Below are 21,986 nucleotides of genomic sequence, written 5' to 3'. Positions count from 1 at the left end.
TTCTGTAAGCTTCAAGAGCAAATATTGAGAGCTGAACTTGTTTATGCTTCTTTATGCCATTGGCAAAGAAATTCATGTCACACAAGACTTCATCCTATCATGTTACTATATACACACACCTATTGACAACATGCATTGGACTCAAATTTTATACACACAGGCCCTGGCATAACAGCAATACTACAACACCTAAAACCGCATTTAGTATCTGAAATACTAATAGCTTGCAGGGTTATTCATAGAGTAACATTCTTTAGCACCTCCTATACACAAATTTAAAAATCTTCAGGAGGCGTAACTGTACAGAAGATTCAACTGAAAATATTTCTAAGCTTTATTTTTAATTAAAAAGTGTACCAAGGATTAGTGCTTTGATCCAGAATGGAAAAAAATAAAACACACTCCCCAAATCTCAGCCTGTGTCTATGTCATTTGTGAAGGTGGAAGAGACTGGACTGAAACACCTTCTGCTAGCAAGTAGTGTAGTAAAAGTAAAGAGACAAAAAACAGCTGTAGCAGTTCAAAACTCATCTAGCTGAGCATCTTAGATCTGACAGTAGCTATAACAAGATGCCAACAGGAAAGTGTAAGAATAGGGTAAGCATATTTTGTTACTTTCCTAATACAGCCTCCAATACTCCAGCTATCTGACTCAGATGTCCTCAGAAAAAGCTTAGAACAAAGCAAAATGGAAAGGAAACACCTACCTGGAAAAGGAGGATATAAGTATAGCAGAGCATATGTTTAACACCCACCCCTTCACTTCAACTAAATCACATTTATTACTAGCTTTGCTTCATACTTACTTAACATACACCCTGGAAGTTGTAGCTACAGCTAATGCAGCAGTTAAAATAACATTCCACATCTACTTACACTGCATCACGGGAGGCACCATGCAAAAGCAGCAGCTCAACAATGCTCACATGCCCATTCCTGGCAGCATCATGAAGCGGCGAGTCGTTCTGATACCCCGTAGTATTCACTAACGCCTTGTATTGTAGCAACAGCTCCACCACTTCTTTGTGCCCATGATTACACGCCTCGTGCTAGTTCAGTAAATCCATAAGAGAGGAAACTCAAGTGAAACAGAATTCAGAGGAAGGCCTTCTGTCACACCAGTTAACACATTCATTTCCAAACACCTCTCAGTAGATGGTCGGGGAAGACGATGCAAGGATACAGCATTACATTCCTGACATGAATTAACCTTGGAATGTAGCACTAATAAAAAGCATAGAGAAGAACTGAACAAAGGCTAATTGTGTGCAAATTAGACTACAGGGAACAAAGCCTCCCAGATTACACGCTCTGTCAAGAGTATTCTTCAGGAGAGGAGGAAGTCATGGTTGAAAAGAACCTTTTGCTTATTTTCTGTAATTCAAGTGAGCAATTTTTTCATTCAACTACTTGATATATTTCCAAAATGGTAAAAAACACTGAGGACATTAAGAACCCATAAAATATACACATTGTCTGCAATTGACTGTTTTCTAGTTATCATAGTTATATTTTCTGCATTTGCAGAATCACAGGCTGCTAGATTTTTTTGGCATGCCCTACCCCAGCAAGGGAGAGGGCAGGTCAGTAGTTGCCAATAAACTTGTTTTAAACTTGTTTATCTTCACTTCTTCACTTTGCATAATTCTTTGTCACCTAAATGCATGTAAAGGGAACTAAAATATGGGAGAGGAAAGGAGGGATGAAATGAAATCTGATTAGAAGGCAGATAACAGAAAAAAGTCTTCAACACTCACCAGTGGTGTCCAGCCAGCATTATCTTTGACATTGGGATCTGCCCCATTTTTCAGCAGCTGTTCAACAGCTGCTAAGTCACCCTACATAGGAAAAAAAAAAAAAAACATAGTTATTAAAAAGTAATGAAGAAGATACACAAAGACAAGAAAAATTTAAGAGATACAGAATTATAAATTTAGCTGCAATAAAAATGTAATGATACAAGCTTTCCATTTAGATATTGTCAGAATACCAAAAACTCAACTGGTTTGGAGACCACAGTTTATCATTACTGTTCATTTAGAAGCACCTACACATTTTACACAAATATATATTTTTAGATAAAAACAATGCACATAACAGACTTAAGTCAGAATAAATGGACAAGTTTGTGCTGATTGCAATCTGTCCACTAGAGTCAACTGCAAGGATTAAAATCAGGAACATTTATTTAGAATGCCTTTGTCCTTCAGACTGGATTTTTTTTTTAAACTAATCTAAATAACTGACTAGAAACATGCATAGGTGAAATAGATTAATAAGCCTGACAAGCCTCTATAAATTGTTTTCCCACAAGTCAAAAGGAAAAGGGAAAGTTTTATTTAACACTGCAATTACTACTCATGTTGAATCTCACTGACACTTTCTCTGACAGTTATTCTACCAAAATAGTTTTCATTTGCTTTTTGGAAGAACACTATATTCAGTTTTTACTATAAGCAAGGAACTCTATGTGGAAAAGGGTGGAAACTGATGCAGAGATTATGGGAAGAGGAAAGAGGCTGAGTACAGCCAAAGTGAAGGAAGCAACTGGGCAGAATTTGTGAATCAGAGGTTTTGACATTCTTAAAAGGCTAGTATAAGGGAGAAAGTAGTAATAAGATTGGAGCATACACAGATGCAGATACAAATAGGCAAGGCGAAGCCTCCTGCAGAAACTGAGGCAAGGAAATCCTGCAGTGCAGGTCTTCTTAAAAGCAGGTGGGAAAAGTAACCCAAAGAGACTGAAACCAGACTCTGACCCCCCTCTCCTTTCACAGCACCGTCTGCACCCCAGCATGTTGGTACTTAAAACTCACTTTGTGCCATGTCAGCCAGTTACTGCTTCTGGCATTCGTTACTACAGAGCAGCAACTGCAAAGGTCTGCCCTACTGGAAGAGGCGCCATGAATTCTGTTCGAAAATTTTTGCTATAATGCTGGGAACCCTCCACAGCTGCAGGTACACAACTGTGGCCAGGCTGTCCCACACCTCTCAGCATCCGGTACCACCTCTCAGGCCAAAACAATGATTCACCTGCACTATTACAGATTAGGAGGAGTTATGCACCATTTCTCAGCTGACAGAGTAACAGGGAAGGAGGAGATTGCCAACTGTCATCTAATGACCAAAACTACGTAAATAATGCAAGCTTTTCAAAGGCTAAACTAGCACAGTAGGCCTCAAGTTTCTGCATGGCTTGCAACCAGTGCCCTAATTCTTTTTATTTTAGGTTTGGGGGGAGGTTTGGGGGTGGCGGGGGTTGTTTTTTAGGATCCGCCCCAACCAAGCATTTCAAGATGACCACTAACACCTTTACCTAGACCAGGGTATTGTGATCCCCAATGAAGAGACTAATAAACAAACTAGTATCTAGCTCTTGCCCTTGGCCACACTTGCAATATATAAAATATTAGGACCTGGAAGGGGGAAGACAAGTTTAATCCATGATATACAGAAAGTTCTGTGCCCGTAAGTAGTGGCAAGTTAAGGAATTCCTAACTGTTACACCACAGTCTACCTTAGAAAAAGTGGGAAACTTAAATTAAACTTTAAATACAAAAAAATAATCTTAATCCTTTTTTTGTTATCAAGGAACACTTTGGAAAAACAAAATAGCTTTAATCTTTGCTCTTTAGTTAGAGAAAATTTTAAGACAGACTCTGCTCAGGAGAAATAAATCCAGCAAGTAACAATTGGAAACTCAAAATTCACCCAAAAAAATGCTGAGAATCACTAGCTTTACAACAGTCAAAGCAAATTAACAGAGAAATTTCATGGATTATATTCACAACCTAGATGTCCCAGCAAAATGTTACCTTTCAAAGCAATTAAAGAATACGCTGCTGTTGGAATACTTTATGATTGCAAAGTAATAGACATGCATCAAATCTGAAGTTATTCAGAGGCAGCTAAGACAGTGCTCAGCATTAGATCTTTTTCTACAGAGAGAACATACAATTATCGATAATGAGTGAGATCTGAGCTTATCATTTAAAGTTAAATTTGCAAACGTGTACAGCAAGGGTTTGACATTTCAAGAGTACTCCTTTAGAGCAGTAAGCATAGCTAGTAATTTGTGTGAGCATTAGGTAGTATCACAGCTTTTCAGAACAGTTATGTGAACATTGATTTGTAAAACAGTACTGCAGTTTTATAAAAGGAAATGTTGCTGGTGTGGACACCAGTACTAACAACATCCACAGGAGAACGTGCCTTTTGTCCCCTCAGCAGCTCTTCAGTCAGTTACGATATTGTGAATATTTAGTTAAAGAGAGGAAGATGAAATTTCAAGAAGCAGATCCTTAGCAGACATGTGTTAGGGTCCCTCCTGCAAAGACCACCACCATCATCCGATAGTGATCCAAAAGTAAAAAAAGTGCAATTAACACATTGACCAATTTTGTCAGAGTTGATGGAATTACTCACACATTTAAAAGTTAATTAATGTTTTGCTCAACTCTAAACAAGAAAGGCTAAGCACCTGGTAGGTGCAAGTCCTAGCCACAAGTATCTATATACCATGTGCCTTTCCTCCACAAGAAAGCAGAAGAGACTACACCTATACCCACCTATTGCTTTGAGATTACTAATTCAACATGCTTCATAAAGTTGTGCTTTGACTAGTATTGAAATAGACTTTGTACATTTAGCCCCTTGAGTTTACTTGATCTAGCAGTGCCAGCATAAAATCACCGGTCCCAAATATGGAGTCATAACAATACCAGATGATACCATGAGGAGGGGCCCTCACAGCTTGTCTTAGCAGACTGTAGCAACAGCAGAGTGGAAACGTAATTGGAGATACTACTTGTTTAGAAGTACAGAACAGGACAAACACCAGGTAGAAAAATGGTAACATCAACAATTCACGGGGAAGTGTTTATTTTTAAATCTCATTATCAATGAAGGATTACAACCAGCTTCTGAAGAGGCAGAAGCTACTGCAGAATGTAAAATTTTCCTTTTGGAAGAAACAAAGCAAATGACATTTTAAGCTCATAAACAAGCTTATGTATAGTGACAACGCAATAATGCAATGAGTTTGCTCTTCCTCTGCTACAGCTTAAGGGAGCTCTGAAAACCACAGAAGCAAGAAAGGCATTGGGGCCATCTGTCGGCAGCTCTAGAAGACAGCATTCGCTTACACAGAGAAGGGTATTTACACAGCTTTACAAACACGTCCCTCCCAATGAGAATTTAGTTCCTGCAGACACAGATGGCATAAGCCCAGAAAACCATCCTCACTTGGCTTAGACAAGGTTTTGGTTTTTTCTTTTTTTCCAAGTCAATTGTGTCACGACGTTAATGCAGACAGATGGTTAAGAAGAACTGCAAGTGTTCTTTTAGCCCTATTTTCTAGGTGTTTTTTTTTTCCATTTTACCCTTTCCTAGTGCCATTAACCATAGATATTTTCCACCCAAAAGTCACATTTAAATTATTAAGTTAATGAAAACATATTCTACCAGTTCAAAAGACAGACCCAAAGAATTAGGGCCGTACATGAAGATGAAGCTAAAAACCTGTACGACATCAACCAAACACTTCTCCATTTATTTGCAAAGGTAACCAAGTGACTTCAATCTTTAGGTCAAACAAATGAACAAAAAAACCCTTTCAAATCCAAATACATTCACTTAAGTTATGGCGGTGGGGAGGAAAACGAGGTTATTTACAATTCATGATAAGTGGTCAAAGAGGGCAAAAATGAATTACAGAGTGCTTATAATAATTGTGAATGCTCCAATCACCTCTTTCCAGGAACGAGCGAATTTCTCACCTAAAATTTCTCTAAATTAATTCCCTACCCAGCAGACCATTTATTAACTAACAAGCATACAAGTAGCTATGCTTAACCTTTAACAAAAAGAAAACATTCAAGAAGTTAAGTTTAACCCACCCCAGAAACAAGAGAAGTAACAACCAAGCATTACCAAAAAAGAAATGGCAATTTGTTCCTAAGCTTTCAAATCAGCACTTGGGAAGATGAATTGCTTTGACTCACGGCCAATTTTCGCATTCTTAAGTTCTGCATTTGAAACCATTACACTGCTTCATATTTGTCTTAAGCTATCTGCTGGATACCACCCATAATCAGGAGGCTGCTTACCATTCCAGTACCACGTGGCTTTAACATTAGAGAGTCAATGCCAAACTACAACTCCAAAGCAGTCTCAGGTGCTACACCTCTATCTGAGTCATCCTGCTAGTTTCTGCCAGCAGACCCCATTTCTGCAGTGAAATGGGTATTATACACGCAGCTAAGTCACCTGCCACACAAAATCATGAGGTCTGGACAAAAAGACCTTGGACCAACGGATGCATTCATTCACTGTGAAGCAGCTGGCAGGAATAATGCTGTCCATCCACTGCCTTTTGTTCAGGGGAGGCTGGGAGTGTCTGGCTGTGCAGCAGCACAACTCCCCTCTTGTACCCAAAGGCTCAAGAGGAAAGGCAGGAGGGGAGACATTCCTCGCATGGACACGTGTGACCCAACACTCAACCACGATACATACCCACCTGGTACCAAAAGTGAGCAACTGCACAGCTGACTAGGTCAGAGACACCTGAAAAAGTATCTAAAAGGTATTCTGACGTTGGCCATCACATGCTCACAAAACCACAAAATCTTCTTTCACTTTCTAATGTGTCATTAACTGGTAACAAAGCAATAAAAAGGAAGAACGGTCTCACAGGCTCGGAAGGAATTATCTAATAGTTATTACAGTGTTAAGTATAATGAATATGAAGAGTCCAGCACAGCCGGCTAGCCATGGGTGAAGCCTTTATGAAGGCCCTCCTGGTCAACCATCAAAACTAAAGGGTCCCTGGAACAGGAGGTAACTAAAACTAGTCCCAACGCTCCTTCTCTCTTTCTTCAGACTAAGTAGATGCTCTGCATAGACGCAATTTCTTCTTTCCTCAGAACAGGGACAACTCTCTAATCGCTTTTAACTTGAAGCATAAAAATCAAAACCTTTTCCTAGCTACCTCCCATCCACTCCTTTGTTACAGTGTGGCTGTTGCCATGGTCCTCTGTCATCCTGTTGCACTGCAGTTTGCTATTCCTCTTCCTGGAATCCATAGTGGCAGCCATTCCACACTGAACTGCCCCATCATCTCCCTTGTCAATGCAGAGGAAACATAGGTACAACCAAGACGTGAAATACTGTGCCAAGAAACCATTGCTTTTTCTCTCCATAGTAGATTTAAGACTCCGTACTAACTAGTTAAGTAGTACTGTGCTGCATTTTTAATTGCCACAAAAGAGCTAGTCCTGTGAACAACTCATTATTTTACTGTAAAAAAATTCCTATGTGAAAGGGCTGTTGATTGGGCAATTTCCTACCAGTTTAGAATATTATGAGTGCAATAGGTCACATTTTGTATTTTAACTAATTGGAAGTTTTACCTTTAATGACTATGGACGAAGATAAACATGACGGCTGTTTGCTATGGGAAGAGCCACATTTATTTTAATTTATTAGTTTAACTCAGCATTAAGTTCATCCACACTAGAACCTTTCTTGAGAACCATTTTGATTTCAGTAAGTTAATAACTAGTAGTAGTAGTAAACGGGGACAATCCCTCAGAATCATTTGAAACAGCACAATACACTTAATTTTAATGCCTGATAATGTTGTTTATTATCTCTTTCAAATAAGAAAAAGGGAGAATTCAATTAGCTTTAATTAAATTCAGGGTATTAGACTCTAACAGCTAATGAAAATAATACAGATTTATTTTTATAATTAATGAAGTCCCAGAGAATTAGACTTTATTTCACTTTGGGGGGAGGGTGGCAGCTATAAGTCTTTCCCATTACACACATTGAAAAACAGTACTGGCTGTGGAAAGAACAAGAAAAAAATCACCTATAAAACAAAACTGGAAGAGAAATACTTCTTCCAGAAACAGAAAAAAATGACAGGGCTATTTTGAAAAAACAAACAAACAAACAATGAGAATATACATACAGTATAAAGCCTAGTATTTTCAAGAGCAGCTTCTTTGAGAAAACACATTTATCAGTTCCATAGTAGGGTTCCTACCGCTTACAAGAGTGATCTAGAAACATACAGGTTATATGAAAGATATTTGAATGCAAAAAAATGTTTTCTTGCAATTGCCACACATCCCCAGCAGATTCATGGCAATTAATCACCACTCTTTCTTGTTCACTGCTTCACAAAAGTAAAACGTTAGCAAAACCCATGACCAATAGTTCCCTAGAAAGACCAAGTCCTCACATCATCTGGCTTGAGCAACTTAGTCTTAATCCACTTTGACATGAACTAGTAACTGTGTCAACATTTACTGGCTACCAGGGGATGCAGCATCTTCTTAGGAATGCCATAATGTACCCATGATTAAGCTATAGAACAAGAACAAAGAACACAAATGAAAGGAGATAATCTGTATAACCTCCCTCTACAGATGAGGATCTGAGGTTCAGAGACAGTAGAACAACTTTCTTGCATTTGGAGTTGCATTGGAAGTTTAGTAGCTGGAAACAGAGATACACGCAAGTAAACCAAGACCATAACCAAAAGACCACTTTCCTTGCCTTATTTTAATTACCTTTAAAAGAGAGTGGTAACTTTGAGATCACCCTGAAGCCCTACCTAGTTAAACAAGCCTTCACTAATGAGCACCTCAATGCAAACAGAATTGATGAATTAAAACCACAGCAGAACTAATGAGGAACAGAAGCAACTTCACATTTTAGCTCAACAATTATAAACATTAAAAGAAGACACCAAAATGAATTCACACACAGGACTGAAAAAAGTATTCATGTGTCTGCCCACCCCACTGCCTACACTACAGCTGGAGGTCAGCTTTTCAGCCCTCTGAAATGCCCTATCCCTTTTCAGAGGGCTGTACCAATGCCAACAAGCAGTGCCAGCCACGCTGCTAATCTTGGATAGACAAAACTTGTTTATTCTTTTTGTCTATAACATCACTTTTTTTTACTCATCTATCTTCAAAATTCTTTGCAATGAAAAACCACATTATTGGCATATCACTGTTCACTCCAAATCTCACAATAAGTATCACATGTATTCCTGGAAACAATACCTGTGTGAAAATTTGACACGGTAGATCAATTTTTTTTAGAACCAGTCAGTCATAATAGTATTCCTTACAAATTCCCAGAAAATCATGGAAGGCAAATTTGTAAACAGTGCTTTAATAAAAAGGAATATTCAGGACTTATGATGAGAGGTAACGAGAGATCCTTTAAAGCTCGAGTTCTGTGAGGACAATGTTTCCTTTTCTCCTCCCTAATTCCATATTAATGGCATCAAGTAAGATATTTGAACTCAACTCAGCTCAGCTGCCACTTCCATTTAAAAAGGTCTCGTGCAGCAGGAGTGGCTTATTAGAATGCCTTTGAAAGAGGACACAGTTATTTATCAAGAACAGCCTTTGTCTCAACAAATAGAAGTGCTGTATAAATGTCAGGATGCTTACAGGCGAATCAATTCTACCAGTATAGGCAGTTTATTAGCCACACAGTATTTCTATATTATGATTTAGCACAACGTACATTTAAATTGCCAGACTACAAACTCTTTGAAAAGACCTCTCAGAAGAGAGCTGCCATATTAGTGCATCTGCTAAGTTTGACTATAAGCATTCAATTCACCCTACCTGTGTAGCTTTTTTATTTTTTTTTAGCCTTTGCAGAGAGCAAAGCCATGAAGTTCTACCACAGCAGGAACTGGCTAAGATAATAACAGCAAAATGAGTGACAGCTGTCATTCCAAGAATAACACTGATCCTACATAAAAGTGAAGTCTACTGAGAACATTCCAACTCTCTCCTAATTCTCCCTTCTCTACTATCTGTGAGGACAGCATGCTCAGAGCATAGGGCTTAGCATGGGAATCACAGGGTGCAGCATTTTGTTCCTCTTGAGCCAACACTTGCATTAGATGGAGGATCTCAAAGATTATAAAATAGTTCACCTCAATTAAGGTTGCATAGAGTTATCTTTATGTAGGTAATTCAGATCTTGTCCTGGCTGAGTTACCAGGTCAAGTTAAACTGATCAAGATCACTCGGTGAGATCTGAAATACTTAGCTAAACTCCTTATGACAAATCACAGAGACAGCTTTCTGGCACATAAGGCCAAAGCATTTGAATGCTTATCACTTCCTAGAAGTCATAGGTATAACTGACACTGTAGTACATTGAGTTTCTCAAGTATAACCATCTTTGATCATCCATTCATGAAATCAGAGAATAAGGTTGGTAACTCCCCAATAAACCTAGAAGAAAAAGACCACAAGATGAGATTTCCCCCCCAGAAATAGGATGTACTGAAGTAACTGCTTTCCAGGATATTTTTAATACAATATTGTCTTTTTAAACCCCTGTTTAAAGTTGAACTATAAGATGATGTTCCTACCTTGATGGAAGCAACATGGAGCAAAGTCTCTCCTTTGTAATTTCTTCTGGCAATTGTGTTACCACCAGGGGACTTCAACACAGAAGGACTGTGTGGTATTCCTACTTGATTACAAGCCTTAGAAGTAGATGGGGTAGAGGGAGATTTTGAAAGTGAAGGACTATTTATTGCTTGAAAGAGTGCAGAGCTTCTTGTCTTCATTACGGTGTCAGTGAGTTTCGATACAGAGGAAGAATTCTGAGCTGGGGTCTTGTGTTCAGTCACTGGGGAGATGGGGCAACCCTGAGGTAACTCCTCTAAGCAATCTGACTGACTGACTGACTTCCCAATAATGCTCCTCTCGGTTCTTCTTGGTCTTTTAGACTGAGAAGTATCTGGAAGTCTGGATTGCTCCCTTCCACGTTTTAAAGGCGTAGTTTCATTTTCTATTGACAGTGATGTCTCTGTAGCGCAATTTTTTTCCTTGCTGACTTGTGCAAGGCGCACAACCTCACTGTTATCTTTCTTCTCTGAGGATTTTACCCGTGGCAGTATTTCCACACTTTCTGTATTTTTGCTGGAGTCAGCTTCCTTTAAATAATCCTTTTCAGGGCTACTTGGTTCTGGAGTGCACAGAACTACCGGTTGACTGCAGACAGTCACACGCTTTTCCTTGGGAGTCTTCTCCTCAACTCCTCCTTTCTGCTCAGGCTTCTGTAAGCTCCACACTTTGTTAATGTCTGCCAGACGTTTCTTCTTCATCTTCTTACTCTGTCTCTGTGTTGGCTTTTTTGTCGGCTTGGAGGGCTTTTCACGAGGAGGAGAAGAAAAGAAATCGTAAATTGAAGGTGTGTCTTGACAAAGGTCATCACTTTTAGTCTCAGGCTGACTCTTGTTCAGGACGCATCGAATCTTCCTACTTCTTGGGCTGAACCACATTTTTATCTGTTCCTTCTTATTCTTTTTTCCAAAGTTTGAGTCCGTTGGTATGGACAGATCTTCTGTTGAATCTAAGTGCATCAGGGAAGAGGAAAAATAATTTACAGAGTACTCTTCAGTAGAAGATCACAAAGAAAAAAGATCAGAATAACAATTGTAACAACTGATGAAGTGTTACTAAATACAACATATGAATGCCTTCATTTCTTCTGAAGACACACATGTAATGGCTTTAAAACAACTGGCAAGGTCACATGCCACTCTGGAGTTCAGGGATCCCAGTGCAGCTAGGGATCACTAGCTTCACCCACTAGGCAAGTGAGCACTCTGGCAGAGAAGTTTCCTCAATAGTCTGGGTTCGCAAAGCAGTGTGTGCATAGAAGATTTCTGACCAGATTCTAAAGAGGAGAGAAGCTGGTTCTCTCACTGTTAAACCTATTTCCAAGGAAAACCCAAAGTAGTCTGCGCATACACAAAAGAGCACAGAAACAATTTTCTGAAAAGATATTACAGTTCATCTGAAGATGAACAGGGAGCATAACTGCAAGCAAGTGAAAATAACAGCCTTATAAGAATGTTGAACATTCCTGAGAAGTTTTGACTGATTCCACAGATATAGCAGAGGAATGTATAGAAAATCTGTAAGTAACTGTGTCCTGTCATTTGATCCTTTACCACTTGGTAGTAAATAATTCCAAGGAAGCTACACATTTTGATGATCTCAAACATTTCTTTAAAAATATGCAGTGAAGCAATTTTATAAGTCACATCGTACAGCATATTACAAATCAACAACCAAGACAATGGAGGAATATCCTGTACTCCCAGTGCATGAGATAACAGTTGAGTGCAAGGACTATAAATGGTGTCCTCAATGGCTTAAGAATAAATTAAGGAGCATAAAGTGACCTCTAAGTTAGACACTAATTTAATTTGACAACAACTCTTTCAGTGCAAAAGAGCTATAACAGATTTTACAGATTCCTTCTTGGAAACCTAAGTTATTTTTGGTTATTTGGACAAGTCCTCCAAAGTAAACGTACAACTCATTCTTTATGTTGCCTCCAGCCTCAGGGACTAAACTACCATTCACAAAAGTCTGGTGATTTATAGCAATCAAGCACAAAACCAATATTAATTTTGCCTAGTGAGGCAAGTAGGGTATTAATATTATTACTTTTAAACAGAACTAAGACCAAGATTAGTGGGGTTTTTAAACATTCTTGAAATAAACTATATCACGTCTCAGTTATTAAAAGTGAAAGACAGACACTCACTACAACGTGTTACTTTCACTTCAGTGCATTAACTTTCTATGGATAATTTGTCTTCTCCATACCTTCTCTTCCATTTTTGGTGTTAGTAGCTACAGCCTGTTTTTCACAGCAAGCTGTAATAAACTCACAGATAGCAGACAAACTAGTCCAAATCCCTTAGCCACAAAAAAGTTTGAAATGTCACTTAAACCAGAGTCGTATAGCTACTAATTCAACACCAAAATAGACATTTGCAGTTTTCTTTTAAAGCAATATTTCAAGGTTAAATGTTTCCTCAATCCTGATTTACATTACCCTACTTACCCCTTGAAGTAAAACATGCTAGGTATTAGGAGATTTGGCTAGAGGAATATGTAAGGCATCAGACCAAAAGTGTCTTTAAGAATACAGCTTGAGGCTAGCTAATCAATCATTTAGGTATCTAAAGATAATCATCAAGCACAGAAATGCAGCTATTTGGTTTTACTGTAGGGTTGGGCTTGGTGCAAACAGGAAAAAAAAGCACTGAAATTGAGACTGAAATCTCATAACTAGCTAGCCTTCAGGAAGTTATCATATCCAATTTCATTCTGACGATAACATCTAAAAAGGATAGAGCGTGATTGAAAACAGATGCAAAATATAAAACAGTTACTATTTACTTGCCTTCACTGTTTACACAACTAGCAGATTTCCTTCGAAAATATTTACCTTGCTAGAACTATTAGTCATCTCCAAGTAAAAAGCAAGAATAAAATCAGTTTGCAAAAGTAATTTGTGCAACAATTTTGTGATGGCCAGAATTTCTTTTGATGTGTATAGCACAGTAAGACTTTAAAGTCCAAGTGACAAATTCAATCAAAGGCACTGTCCTTCAGAAGTAGGATCTAAAGCAGCATAACACAATTAAGTATTTACACTGGAAGCTATGTATATACCACTTCTGGCAGTGAGAAAGCTCATGAAAAATCAACCACAAGGGTTCTTAAACTGATCTGTTCCTTACTGGTTGCTCAGCAGGGACTTACTAGTCAGGGTTTTTTATAACCTGCTGAAAATACACCACATAAATACTTTCCCAGGATTATTTTTCCTCACATGCAACTACTTTAGGTGTAAAAGAGTATGTTGCATGTTTTAGAACAGGGAGGCACTTGCAGAACATGAGTAAAAGGCCACACATACTATGAAAGAGATCTGTCACATTGAGAGGCCAGCCATGCACACCCAGGGCATCTCCATAGCCTACTGGGGAAGAAACTGCAATTTCTGCCAGGGTGTGTGTTGTCTCTCAGCCATTCTTCAATAACTCCATCCTTCTGAATACTCTGTAGCTAACATCAACTTTACCTGAACAGTTCTGCGTAGCATCTGCAAAAAACGTTATTCTTAGACTCTGCTGCGCCTTTCCTCCATTTCCAAAGTGTACAAGGTAGGGAGAAGTAATAAGGAAAAATGGCCAATCTACCCTCCCTGAAAATCTAATCCTTTGATGGACCCAGAGCTGTGAGAGGGAGAGAGAGAAGAGACACACTGCTAAGAAACTGAAAATAAGTTCCCATGGTTTAATATGTAAATGTTAATTTATATAAAGAGGGTATTATCTGGTAGCTAAGTGCATTCAGTTAAACTACCTTCAGAGAAAATTGCTCATAGAAAAATTGATCCAAAGGAATACTTTGCTGTCACCAAGTTGGAAGCCAGAGCTTGCGTCTCAACAGGAATGAGAAAATTACTATATATGATTAAGATTTAATTGTCTTTAATACATAAAAAGTATCCTCACCAAATTTTTAGAGATGCATTAAGACAAGGTAAATCAGTAAAGCATGCCTTACTAATTCTAGATTTTAAGCATCTGCAATAGTGTAAAGACTATCCATAGTAACAGTATTAGAATCAGTCTATAATAAATGCAGTAAATTTACTCTCCATTACCTATTAAATATAACATTCATATACACAATGTATTAACTGAATTCTTTCTAAATTACTTATTTGCACATAATAAGCACAAGTTTCTTAATGCTGACATTTAAATTTCTTAATTCTTCATTTGAATTCCTTAAGTATTAAAAGGGTTGAGAGTAGACAAAAATATTAGGAGACACACAGCACCTTGCAACTAGAGAGCTACATCTCCAAGTTCTGCTGTAGTGCAATAACAGGCTAGAGCAGGAAAAAAAGGAGCAATTAGAAAATGTGGTTTAGCTATCATTAATCTGCATCAAAGGAATATAATGATGCACATTGTGTGCCTTTCAAATTATTCTCTATTATGGGTTTCAGAACAGAAGTTGAGAAATCTCTTTGACAAACTAGTCCCTTATTAAAAATCAAAGGGAAGTGCTTTGGTACCATCTGTGCAACATTAGTGCCTTCACTGAAGAATGATTATTTTGCAAGTTAAGTATTCAACACAGGGGGAAAAAGGGAGAAATTCCAGCTATTCAAAAACTCATCTTTAGCTATTATGAAAAATGTCATAGCATATATGAAATGCAATGTAATCTGTTACAACAGGAGTTCAACATCTTTCCCTCCACATCAGTAAATGTGAAACTAAATTATGATACTATAAGGCTAATCAAAAGTTAATCTCTCCTACTGTCCACCAGCATCAACACGAGCTTAGGAAGCTTTGACCAACACCTGCAAGGTCTAGCTCTGTATGAGAAGAGGGGAGGAAGGCTTGCTGTTTGACTGTGTTAGAGTGAAGCAGATTATGTTACAAAGAATAAGGTAAAATCATCTAGAAATGGTTGTTGTGAAAGTTTACCACAATCTCTTCTTTTTAAAGAATATCACACAGAAAAATCTGAAGTATTTAGAAATTTACTTTCAAAGTCATTACCGTAAATCAACCTTCTTCATCTCCAGTATACTATATACACTATGTCCATGATTCAACAAGTTCTTACTAATCGCCCACATACAAAACCTATCATCCCATCAACTCAAATTCTCAACATGTCTTGGACTCTGCAACATTAGAGCTGAAGATTCTGAGGTGCAGACATCCCATTTATGAAGCCTTCCAGCCAGATAGCTTCCCATTACCCTCATAAAGGTACAACACTAGGCGGTGAAAAAGTCAGACACCTCTCCTCACCTTGCCACAAACTGAGAATATAACATCTCTAACAATTAATTTTGAGACTCAGCATTTGCTACCTATAGTTTGCACTTTCTAGCCAGTTTCAGGTTCGTTGTTTGCCAATTCCCGTTCAGTTGCCCCAGTACTATTCTGTGTCACTTCCGGTGCTTCCCTTTAGTTTAAAAGGGAAGTATTAGCTGTTTTGTGCAGTCTTTCCTGAATTACTTGCTGCTGCTTCTTAGAACACACACGCTGTTTGGCAAAAAGCTATTCCTATCCCAATAGAGTACAAAGTGAGATCCCTCTCATATCTACTGTGGAACCTCAGGGTACAGGGATTTTTATACTTGAAATATTCAACACGTGAGCTTAACCCTATCCTTTTCAGTCACAGTAGTTCTGTAGTTTTTTTGAAGACAACACACACAACTTACTGCATTCACTAGGTCTGTCATAGATTAAAAAATGAACAAGGATGTCATTTTGAGAAGCCTTGAGACAAGCCACAATTGTCTCAAAACAAGGCATATAAAACAAATACGCGAAAGGGATATAAACCAAATACATGGAAAGATTCCTTTTTCAATTGCTTCTCTTCCTTTCCTCCGCAGAAAGACTGATTTTTTGGTCCGTTTCCTTTACTGGAACATAGAATACAATTTCTGACCTTCTAACAAAAAAGAAAAGAAAATATTGTTGACAGGAACATGGCAGAATTACAGTGCCATAAGAACAGGAAAGCAACTCCTTAAGAAGAGAGGCCCCGATTCTCCAAACTCAAACATATTTCACTTTGTATACGTTAAGTTCAAGACATACATTTATGGGAGGTGACAGATTTGCCAGAGATGAGTGACAAAACATCCTACAGGATTTTCTCTCAAAATCTCTAAAGCTACAGCATCCTGTGGTTTGCTATAGTACAACACATAATTGGCTGTTGTCAGAGGTGTGCAAACGATTCCTGACAGTGAACTATCACCAGCTCAGGAGGTTTTTCCCTTAACCTCAGTATGAAACATCCAAAAGGCCATTAATCCTTAGTACAGGGCAAGGACTACAAGTAACAGAAAGTAATCTCCCACATCAGTTCATAACTTTAGCTCCAAATAAAGCACTCTTGTAAACTTCAGTTTTATGCTGCTTTTAAGTTAGAACAAGGAACAATAAAAAGAACCTCATTTTATCCTGTGGTTTAACCACACCATGCAAACCTTATTTTAGAAGAACTATAGGATTAAATGTATTATGCAACTCCTAGTACAGTGAAACAGACTGATTTGTAAGAGTTAATCCACCTGTAAGAGTTCTCCAAAACATCTGAACAGTATCAATACTACGATACTGTATTTTAAATGCTTTATTTATAGCATCGCAAATAGCTCCTCTCAGAGATTCTCCTCCAACTATGTTTTTAAAAGCCTTCACCACTTAAAATGTTTCCCTAAAATCCTATTTAAGCCATCATCTGCATTTTCTATGCTCCAGAAGATTTAATCACTGTAGGATTTTATATCTATATAAAACGTACTCCTTTACAGTTGGACATAGGCTTCCAGCCTCCTTGCTTCAATGTATTTTGATGTCAATAAAGAACTACCCCATAAATGAACATGAAAGTGCTGATGGGATTAGACTTAGAAAAAGAATCTTTAATTTAGACAAACATATTAGAAAGCAACAATGAAGGAAAAACTACCTTTTCTGTATCTGACAGCTAAATGAATGTTTTCTAAAACTTGGCATTACATAAATTGCTCCTCTCTGGGCTTGCAGAAGAGACATACATTCACCTACGCTCATTTCACTTCATTTTTTCCTACTTTGACAATCAGCCTAAAATTTGGTAAAGAGATGAATTCCCAGAGTACGATCTCTGCAATCTCATTGCACAGTCAGCAATGACAAAATTCCATTGTAGCAGACTAGCTGATTGTTAGAGACCAGAAAATAAATGAGTTAAGACTTGCCTCCTTCCCCTTGTAGGTAAGGAACACAGATAATTTTTTCCATGTGCAAAAACCCTAAACTGAAAATTACTGGGACAGCATGCACGCCTTGGTGCACAAATACACAAGAGGCAAGAGAATCTATGCATTAATCTTTTAACAGGGCCCCCCTAAAGAAGTGTACACTGCAGAACATTACACATTTGTGCTCCCCTAAGAGCACAAGATATGACAACTTGTGCCCCTGGTTTGTGCAACTAACTGCCTCGTGACTTGGGAATCTATCCCACTTCCGTCTAATTTTGGAAGACAGATTCTAATGAATTATGGACTAACCCGCTCATGCAGATTTCTTAGTAAAACAGATTCAAAGAATGAGCAATGCATACAGACAGTTCTCTTCAAATCAAATTTTCCAAACATGATTCGGAACAGCCTTTCAGAATCTTAATCAGGGCTACACTGCTCATTCTCTATAAAGCCCATGAAATGAAACGGAGCCGTCTGGATTCAATGGCTGTCAGAGACCCAGGTTTGCTCTTACCTGAGGTGTCCGCACCCAGTAGATGCCGCAGTTTGCTGCAAAGCTGAATCATGTTATCTAGTTGCCGGTTTATCTGTGCATCTTGCACCCAGGCTGGCATGTGGCACACTGGGCATTCTGTGCCAACACAGTCACCCACGCAAGATCTGAAAGTCAAATGTAAAAATCCATTATCTAGCATAAGTTATCTACTGTACTCGCTATCAACCTTTTCACAGCCAAACGATCAGCAAGAATCTCTTATTTTAGCATTAACAAGCCACTATTGTAAAGCCCACATGAGTTAGTCACAAATGTAGGAAAGGACATATTTATCACAGCAAGTGACGAGCCATAATTAAGCAAGCCAAGCCCAGAGCCTTGTCAGGACACTGTCATGAAAGACGTGGTATCTTGTGACTCCCACAGACTCACAAGCTGATCCAAATTTTCAAGGTATGCTAAAGCTCTGTTGCTGTTTGTCCCAGATAACAATTAGGCTTGAACAGTTAAAACTACACATTCTTTTACATCTCAGCTAAAGGCAGGGCTGTTCTTATGCAGCCTTCTATTTTTAAACAAGTGACAGAAAGCCAACCCGTAGTAAACTGTCATTTCCACTTTTTCCTACTTAATTTTCTTGATATTGTGAAGCTTCACCTGTCTGAACACTTTTCTGCAAGAAGTCCCACGAGGATCTCCAGGTGTTCAGAATATTCCATCACTTTTCTTTCAGAGCATTTATGTCAGGAGATGATCAAGGCAGGGTGGGTGGGGAAATAGATTTACTCAGTAGAGGTCATTTAACACTTGTAGCTTCTTAGTAATACTACTCTTCCCATATGAGCCTAAAATCTTTTTATTTATTTGATTAGTCCAGTGAGAGGACCTTATGATTTGCCATCTGAACTGCAACGTTCAAGGGCCATTGTTACTTCTCAGCTCCAATCTATCCTATTAAATGTTATAATTTCACACACCCAAGATTGAATTAATTTCAAAAAGTCTCCATTACCTTACCACCATGTAGCACGCACAAGTCTAACCAAAGGTATAAAATTAAATGTGAGCAGATCATGCTAAACATTCAGAGGAACAGAATGCAAGTAATTCAAGGCACTGCTACCTGGAGAGGAAGACCAAAGTCTATGCATCTAGACTCTAAACATACAGTCAGCTTGGAAGCTGACAGTCATACACCCCAAAACTAGTAGCATATCCATTAACAATACCGGAATTATAACTACCACCACTTTCCTTAAGAGGAGAGTTAATTTCAGATCTGTTCTCTGCACTGGTATCTCTCCCTCAAACACTACACAAGTATCATGCCTTCAGTTAATTCCAAGACAGGAAATCTGGTATGTAAAAATTGCTGCTAGGTGTGTTTTGTGCTTTAAACAGCCTGCTCTGAGCAGGCAGAGGACCTCACAGTTGAGACACTGCTATGATCAGGAGACTGAAGTACAAGTCTTGGCTTTGACATATTCTAGATGACATTGACAAATCACTTGGAACAAAGATAAGAACCAACCAGGTCTCGTTCTCTAGGAAAGTTGGCCTCAGGTCTCCCACGTCTGTAAAAGGTAGTGCAAAGGAAATGCAGAATGACTTTTATACCACGACATTTCCTAATTACTTCTAGCTGTTGGGTTTTTATAGTTAATGGACAATGACTGTAACTAACTTAGTAGAGTTACTCAGACAAAACTGTAGAAACTGATCTTAATAAAAATCCCTGCCCATAAGAAAACCTATGCTGAGGGAGAAACAGTTACATTATGTGTGAGCTGATTATTGCAGTTCATTAGTTTCACATATTTCACTTCGTATATCAGAAGCCAGCTCCATCCATTCACCCCACTCCTTCCCAGGTATATTAATAAATATCTGTCTTTAGCAATGGATCAGAATCAGTTCATGTCGGAATACTGTAAATTCAATCCATGCCCTACCAAATTTGCTGGAAAACAAATTAATCTAAATTTCCTTAGGTTTATTTAAAAAAAATAGCCGCTATCCAAGACTCGGTCATCAGAGGACACATTAAATTGATGACTAAAAGGTCAAGCATACAAAAGAGAAAAGATCAGGTATAACAATAACTTGGATAATAGCAAATAAACTCTCTTTCTGGAGTAAGAAATAGCTGCTAATGAGTGCTTAAGACTCCTATTAGCTATTCTTTCCAGCCTCATCAATGCAAACTGCATCATCTTCTGATGTCTTGAAATTTTTTCTTAAAAAAAACCTTCAACAGTAGGTGTTTGAAATCTATCACCTAGAATACACTGGAGTTATCCAAAATAAAACCACAAGGCCTTAGATGCCCAACAACTAAACAAGTATGTTTATTAAGCCACCCTTACACTACCCTTCAGCAATCCACCACTGCACCTGAGAAAAAAAACATTTAATAAGATATTTATAAATATGTTCATAACTAACTTGTACAAGCTTCTGGCGATTCTTTTACCAAGTACTCTGTGGACAGGTAGTACAAATGGAACAAGTAACAAAAAATTTGCTTCAGATGGCAGAATCATCTACAGCAATTAATGGCCAAAGCTGGGAAAGAACCCACGTCTGGATAGAAATAAATCATTTGTGCATCTTTTAATACATCCATACTGGGGGGAAGAGATGCTGAGGGCATCTGTCCCATAATCAGTTATTTCTTAAAATGCAAGAAAATAATTTGCTAGTATTTTACTCTTCAGGCTTTCAACACTTTAAGCTCCCATTAGAAAGGTGCAGCTGAAGACAGGGAGTGAATACACAGCCACGAGGGAGGGAGGGAGGGAAGGAGGCAGGGTTTTCCTCTGCTTTTATTAACATACTACAGTATTAACAAGAGGCAAAGCTGAATATCTAGACTGGCTTACAAGCAGAGGTTGGAAAGTGTCTATCCTCTCCACCATAACAAGCATAGTATTTTAATAGACAGCTTGCATCTGTGCTGTGCGGAGAAACTGTTTAAGATATATGACTGACCTTTTAACTCCCCGTACTTGCATTTGCATGCATGAAGAGCAGCAACATACAGGACAGCCAGAAGGTTCCACCACCTGCCCCAAATGAGGTTCTAGGGCACAAACGTTTCAGACTCTGCGTGTACCAACGATGCAGTGAGCTGTCCTAAGACAGGCCAAGTGACTACCACCTCCTCAGACCTGCCTCGTTAGCAGGATATTTCTAATTTAACTCAGTTTTTTTTAAACACTCAGATTATTTGACAAACTGTAAGTAGAGGTACTCATGCTATCCCAGCATGTTCGGATGGGCATAAATATAGGAACAGTTACAGTGGCAGATCTGAAGGAGCAAAGCCATTAGCATAGCACAAGGCCAAAGCAATGACAAGCAGCACCCAATCCTCTCACGCAGAGCAAAACCCCCTTGGAAACAGGAAGCATCTTTCCAGGCTGCTCTTTTTCATTTGTTTTGAAGGGAGGAGGAGGAAGGAGTTGGAGATGACGAGAACTGGAAGTTGGTTTCACCTCCTACCCCACTACGAGTGGGCACCCCCCATCAGACTGAGGGTTCCCTTTACACCAGGCAAACATCCCAAAGCCTAAACCAGCACTCAGAAAGCCCAGCCTTCGCTCTGGCAAGCCAGACACCTGCCCCAGAACAGCGAGCTGGACCTAATGGAGGATAGCAGCTCCCCCCTCCTCTCCCCGGCCAGAAAGCACCACCAGTGCCCACCTCCTTAAGGCGCCAGCCCGTTCTCCAAAGCAATGAAGGAGGGGGTCTGGGGGCGCCCTTCGAAGCGCCGGCGACCCGGGGAGGGAGGCGGGGCGGCCGAGCCCCGGCGCACCATGTT

The 21,986-nt window shown here is 38.9% G+C and overlaps 1 protein-coding gene across 1 annotated transcript in view; it reads right to left on the bottom strand.

Moving 5' to 3' along the window:
• Nucleotides 1-21,986, bottom strand: part of BARD1 (BRCA1 associated RING domain 1) — a 48,012-nt gene that overhangs the window by 22,572 nt on the left and 3,454 nt on the right. The window contains exons 3-6 of the mRNA XM_009329668.1: nucleotides 18,182-18,327; nucleotides 10,418-11,406; nucleotides 1,758-1,838; nucleotides 877-1,049 (exon numbers count right to left, since the gene is read on the bottom strand). Of these exons, the coding sequence (XP_009327943.1) occupies nucleotides 877-1,049; nucleotides 1,758-1,838; nucleotides 10,418-11,406; nucleotides 18,182-18,327 (1,389 nt within the window). The remainder of the gene's footprint in view (nucleotides 1-876; nucleotides 1,050-1,757; nucleotides 1,839-10,417; nucleotides 11,407-18,181; nucleotides 18,328-21,986) is intronic.

Source organism: Pygoscelis adeliae, unplaced genomic scaffold (genome assembly GCF_000699105.1).
Source record: "Pygoscelis adeliae isolate BGI_AS28 unplaced genomic scaffold, ASM69910v1 Scaffold7, whole genome shotgun sequence".
Taxonomy (NCBI): Eukaryota; Metazoa; Chordata; class Aves; order Sphenisciformes; family Spheniscidae; genus Pygoscelis; species Pygoscelis adeliae.
Note: the sequence above shows the minus strand (reverse complement) of the source record. Positions and strands in the feature narration are given on the sequence as shown.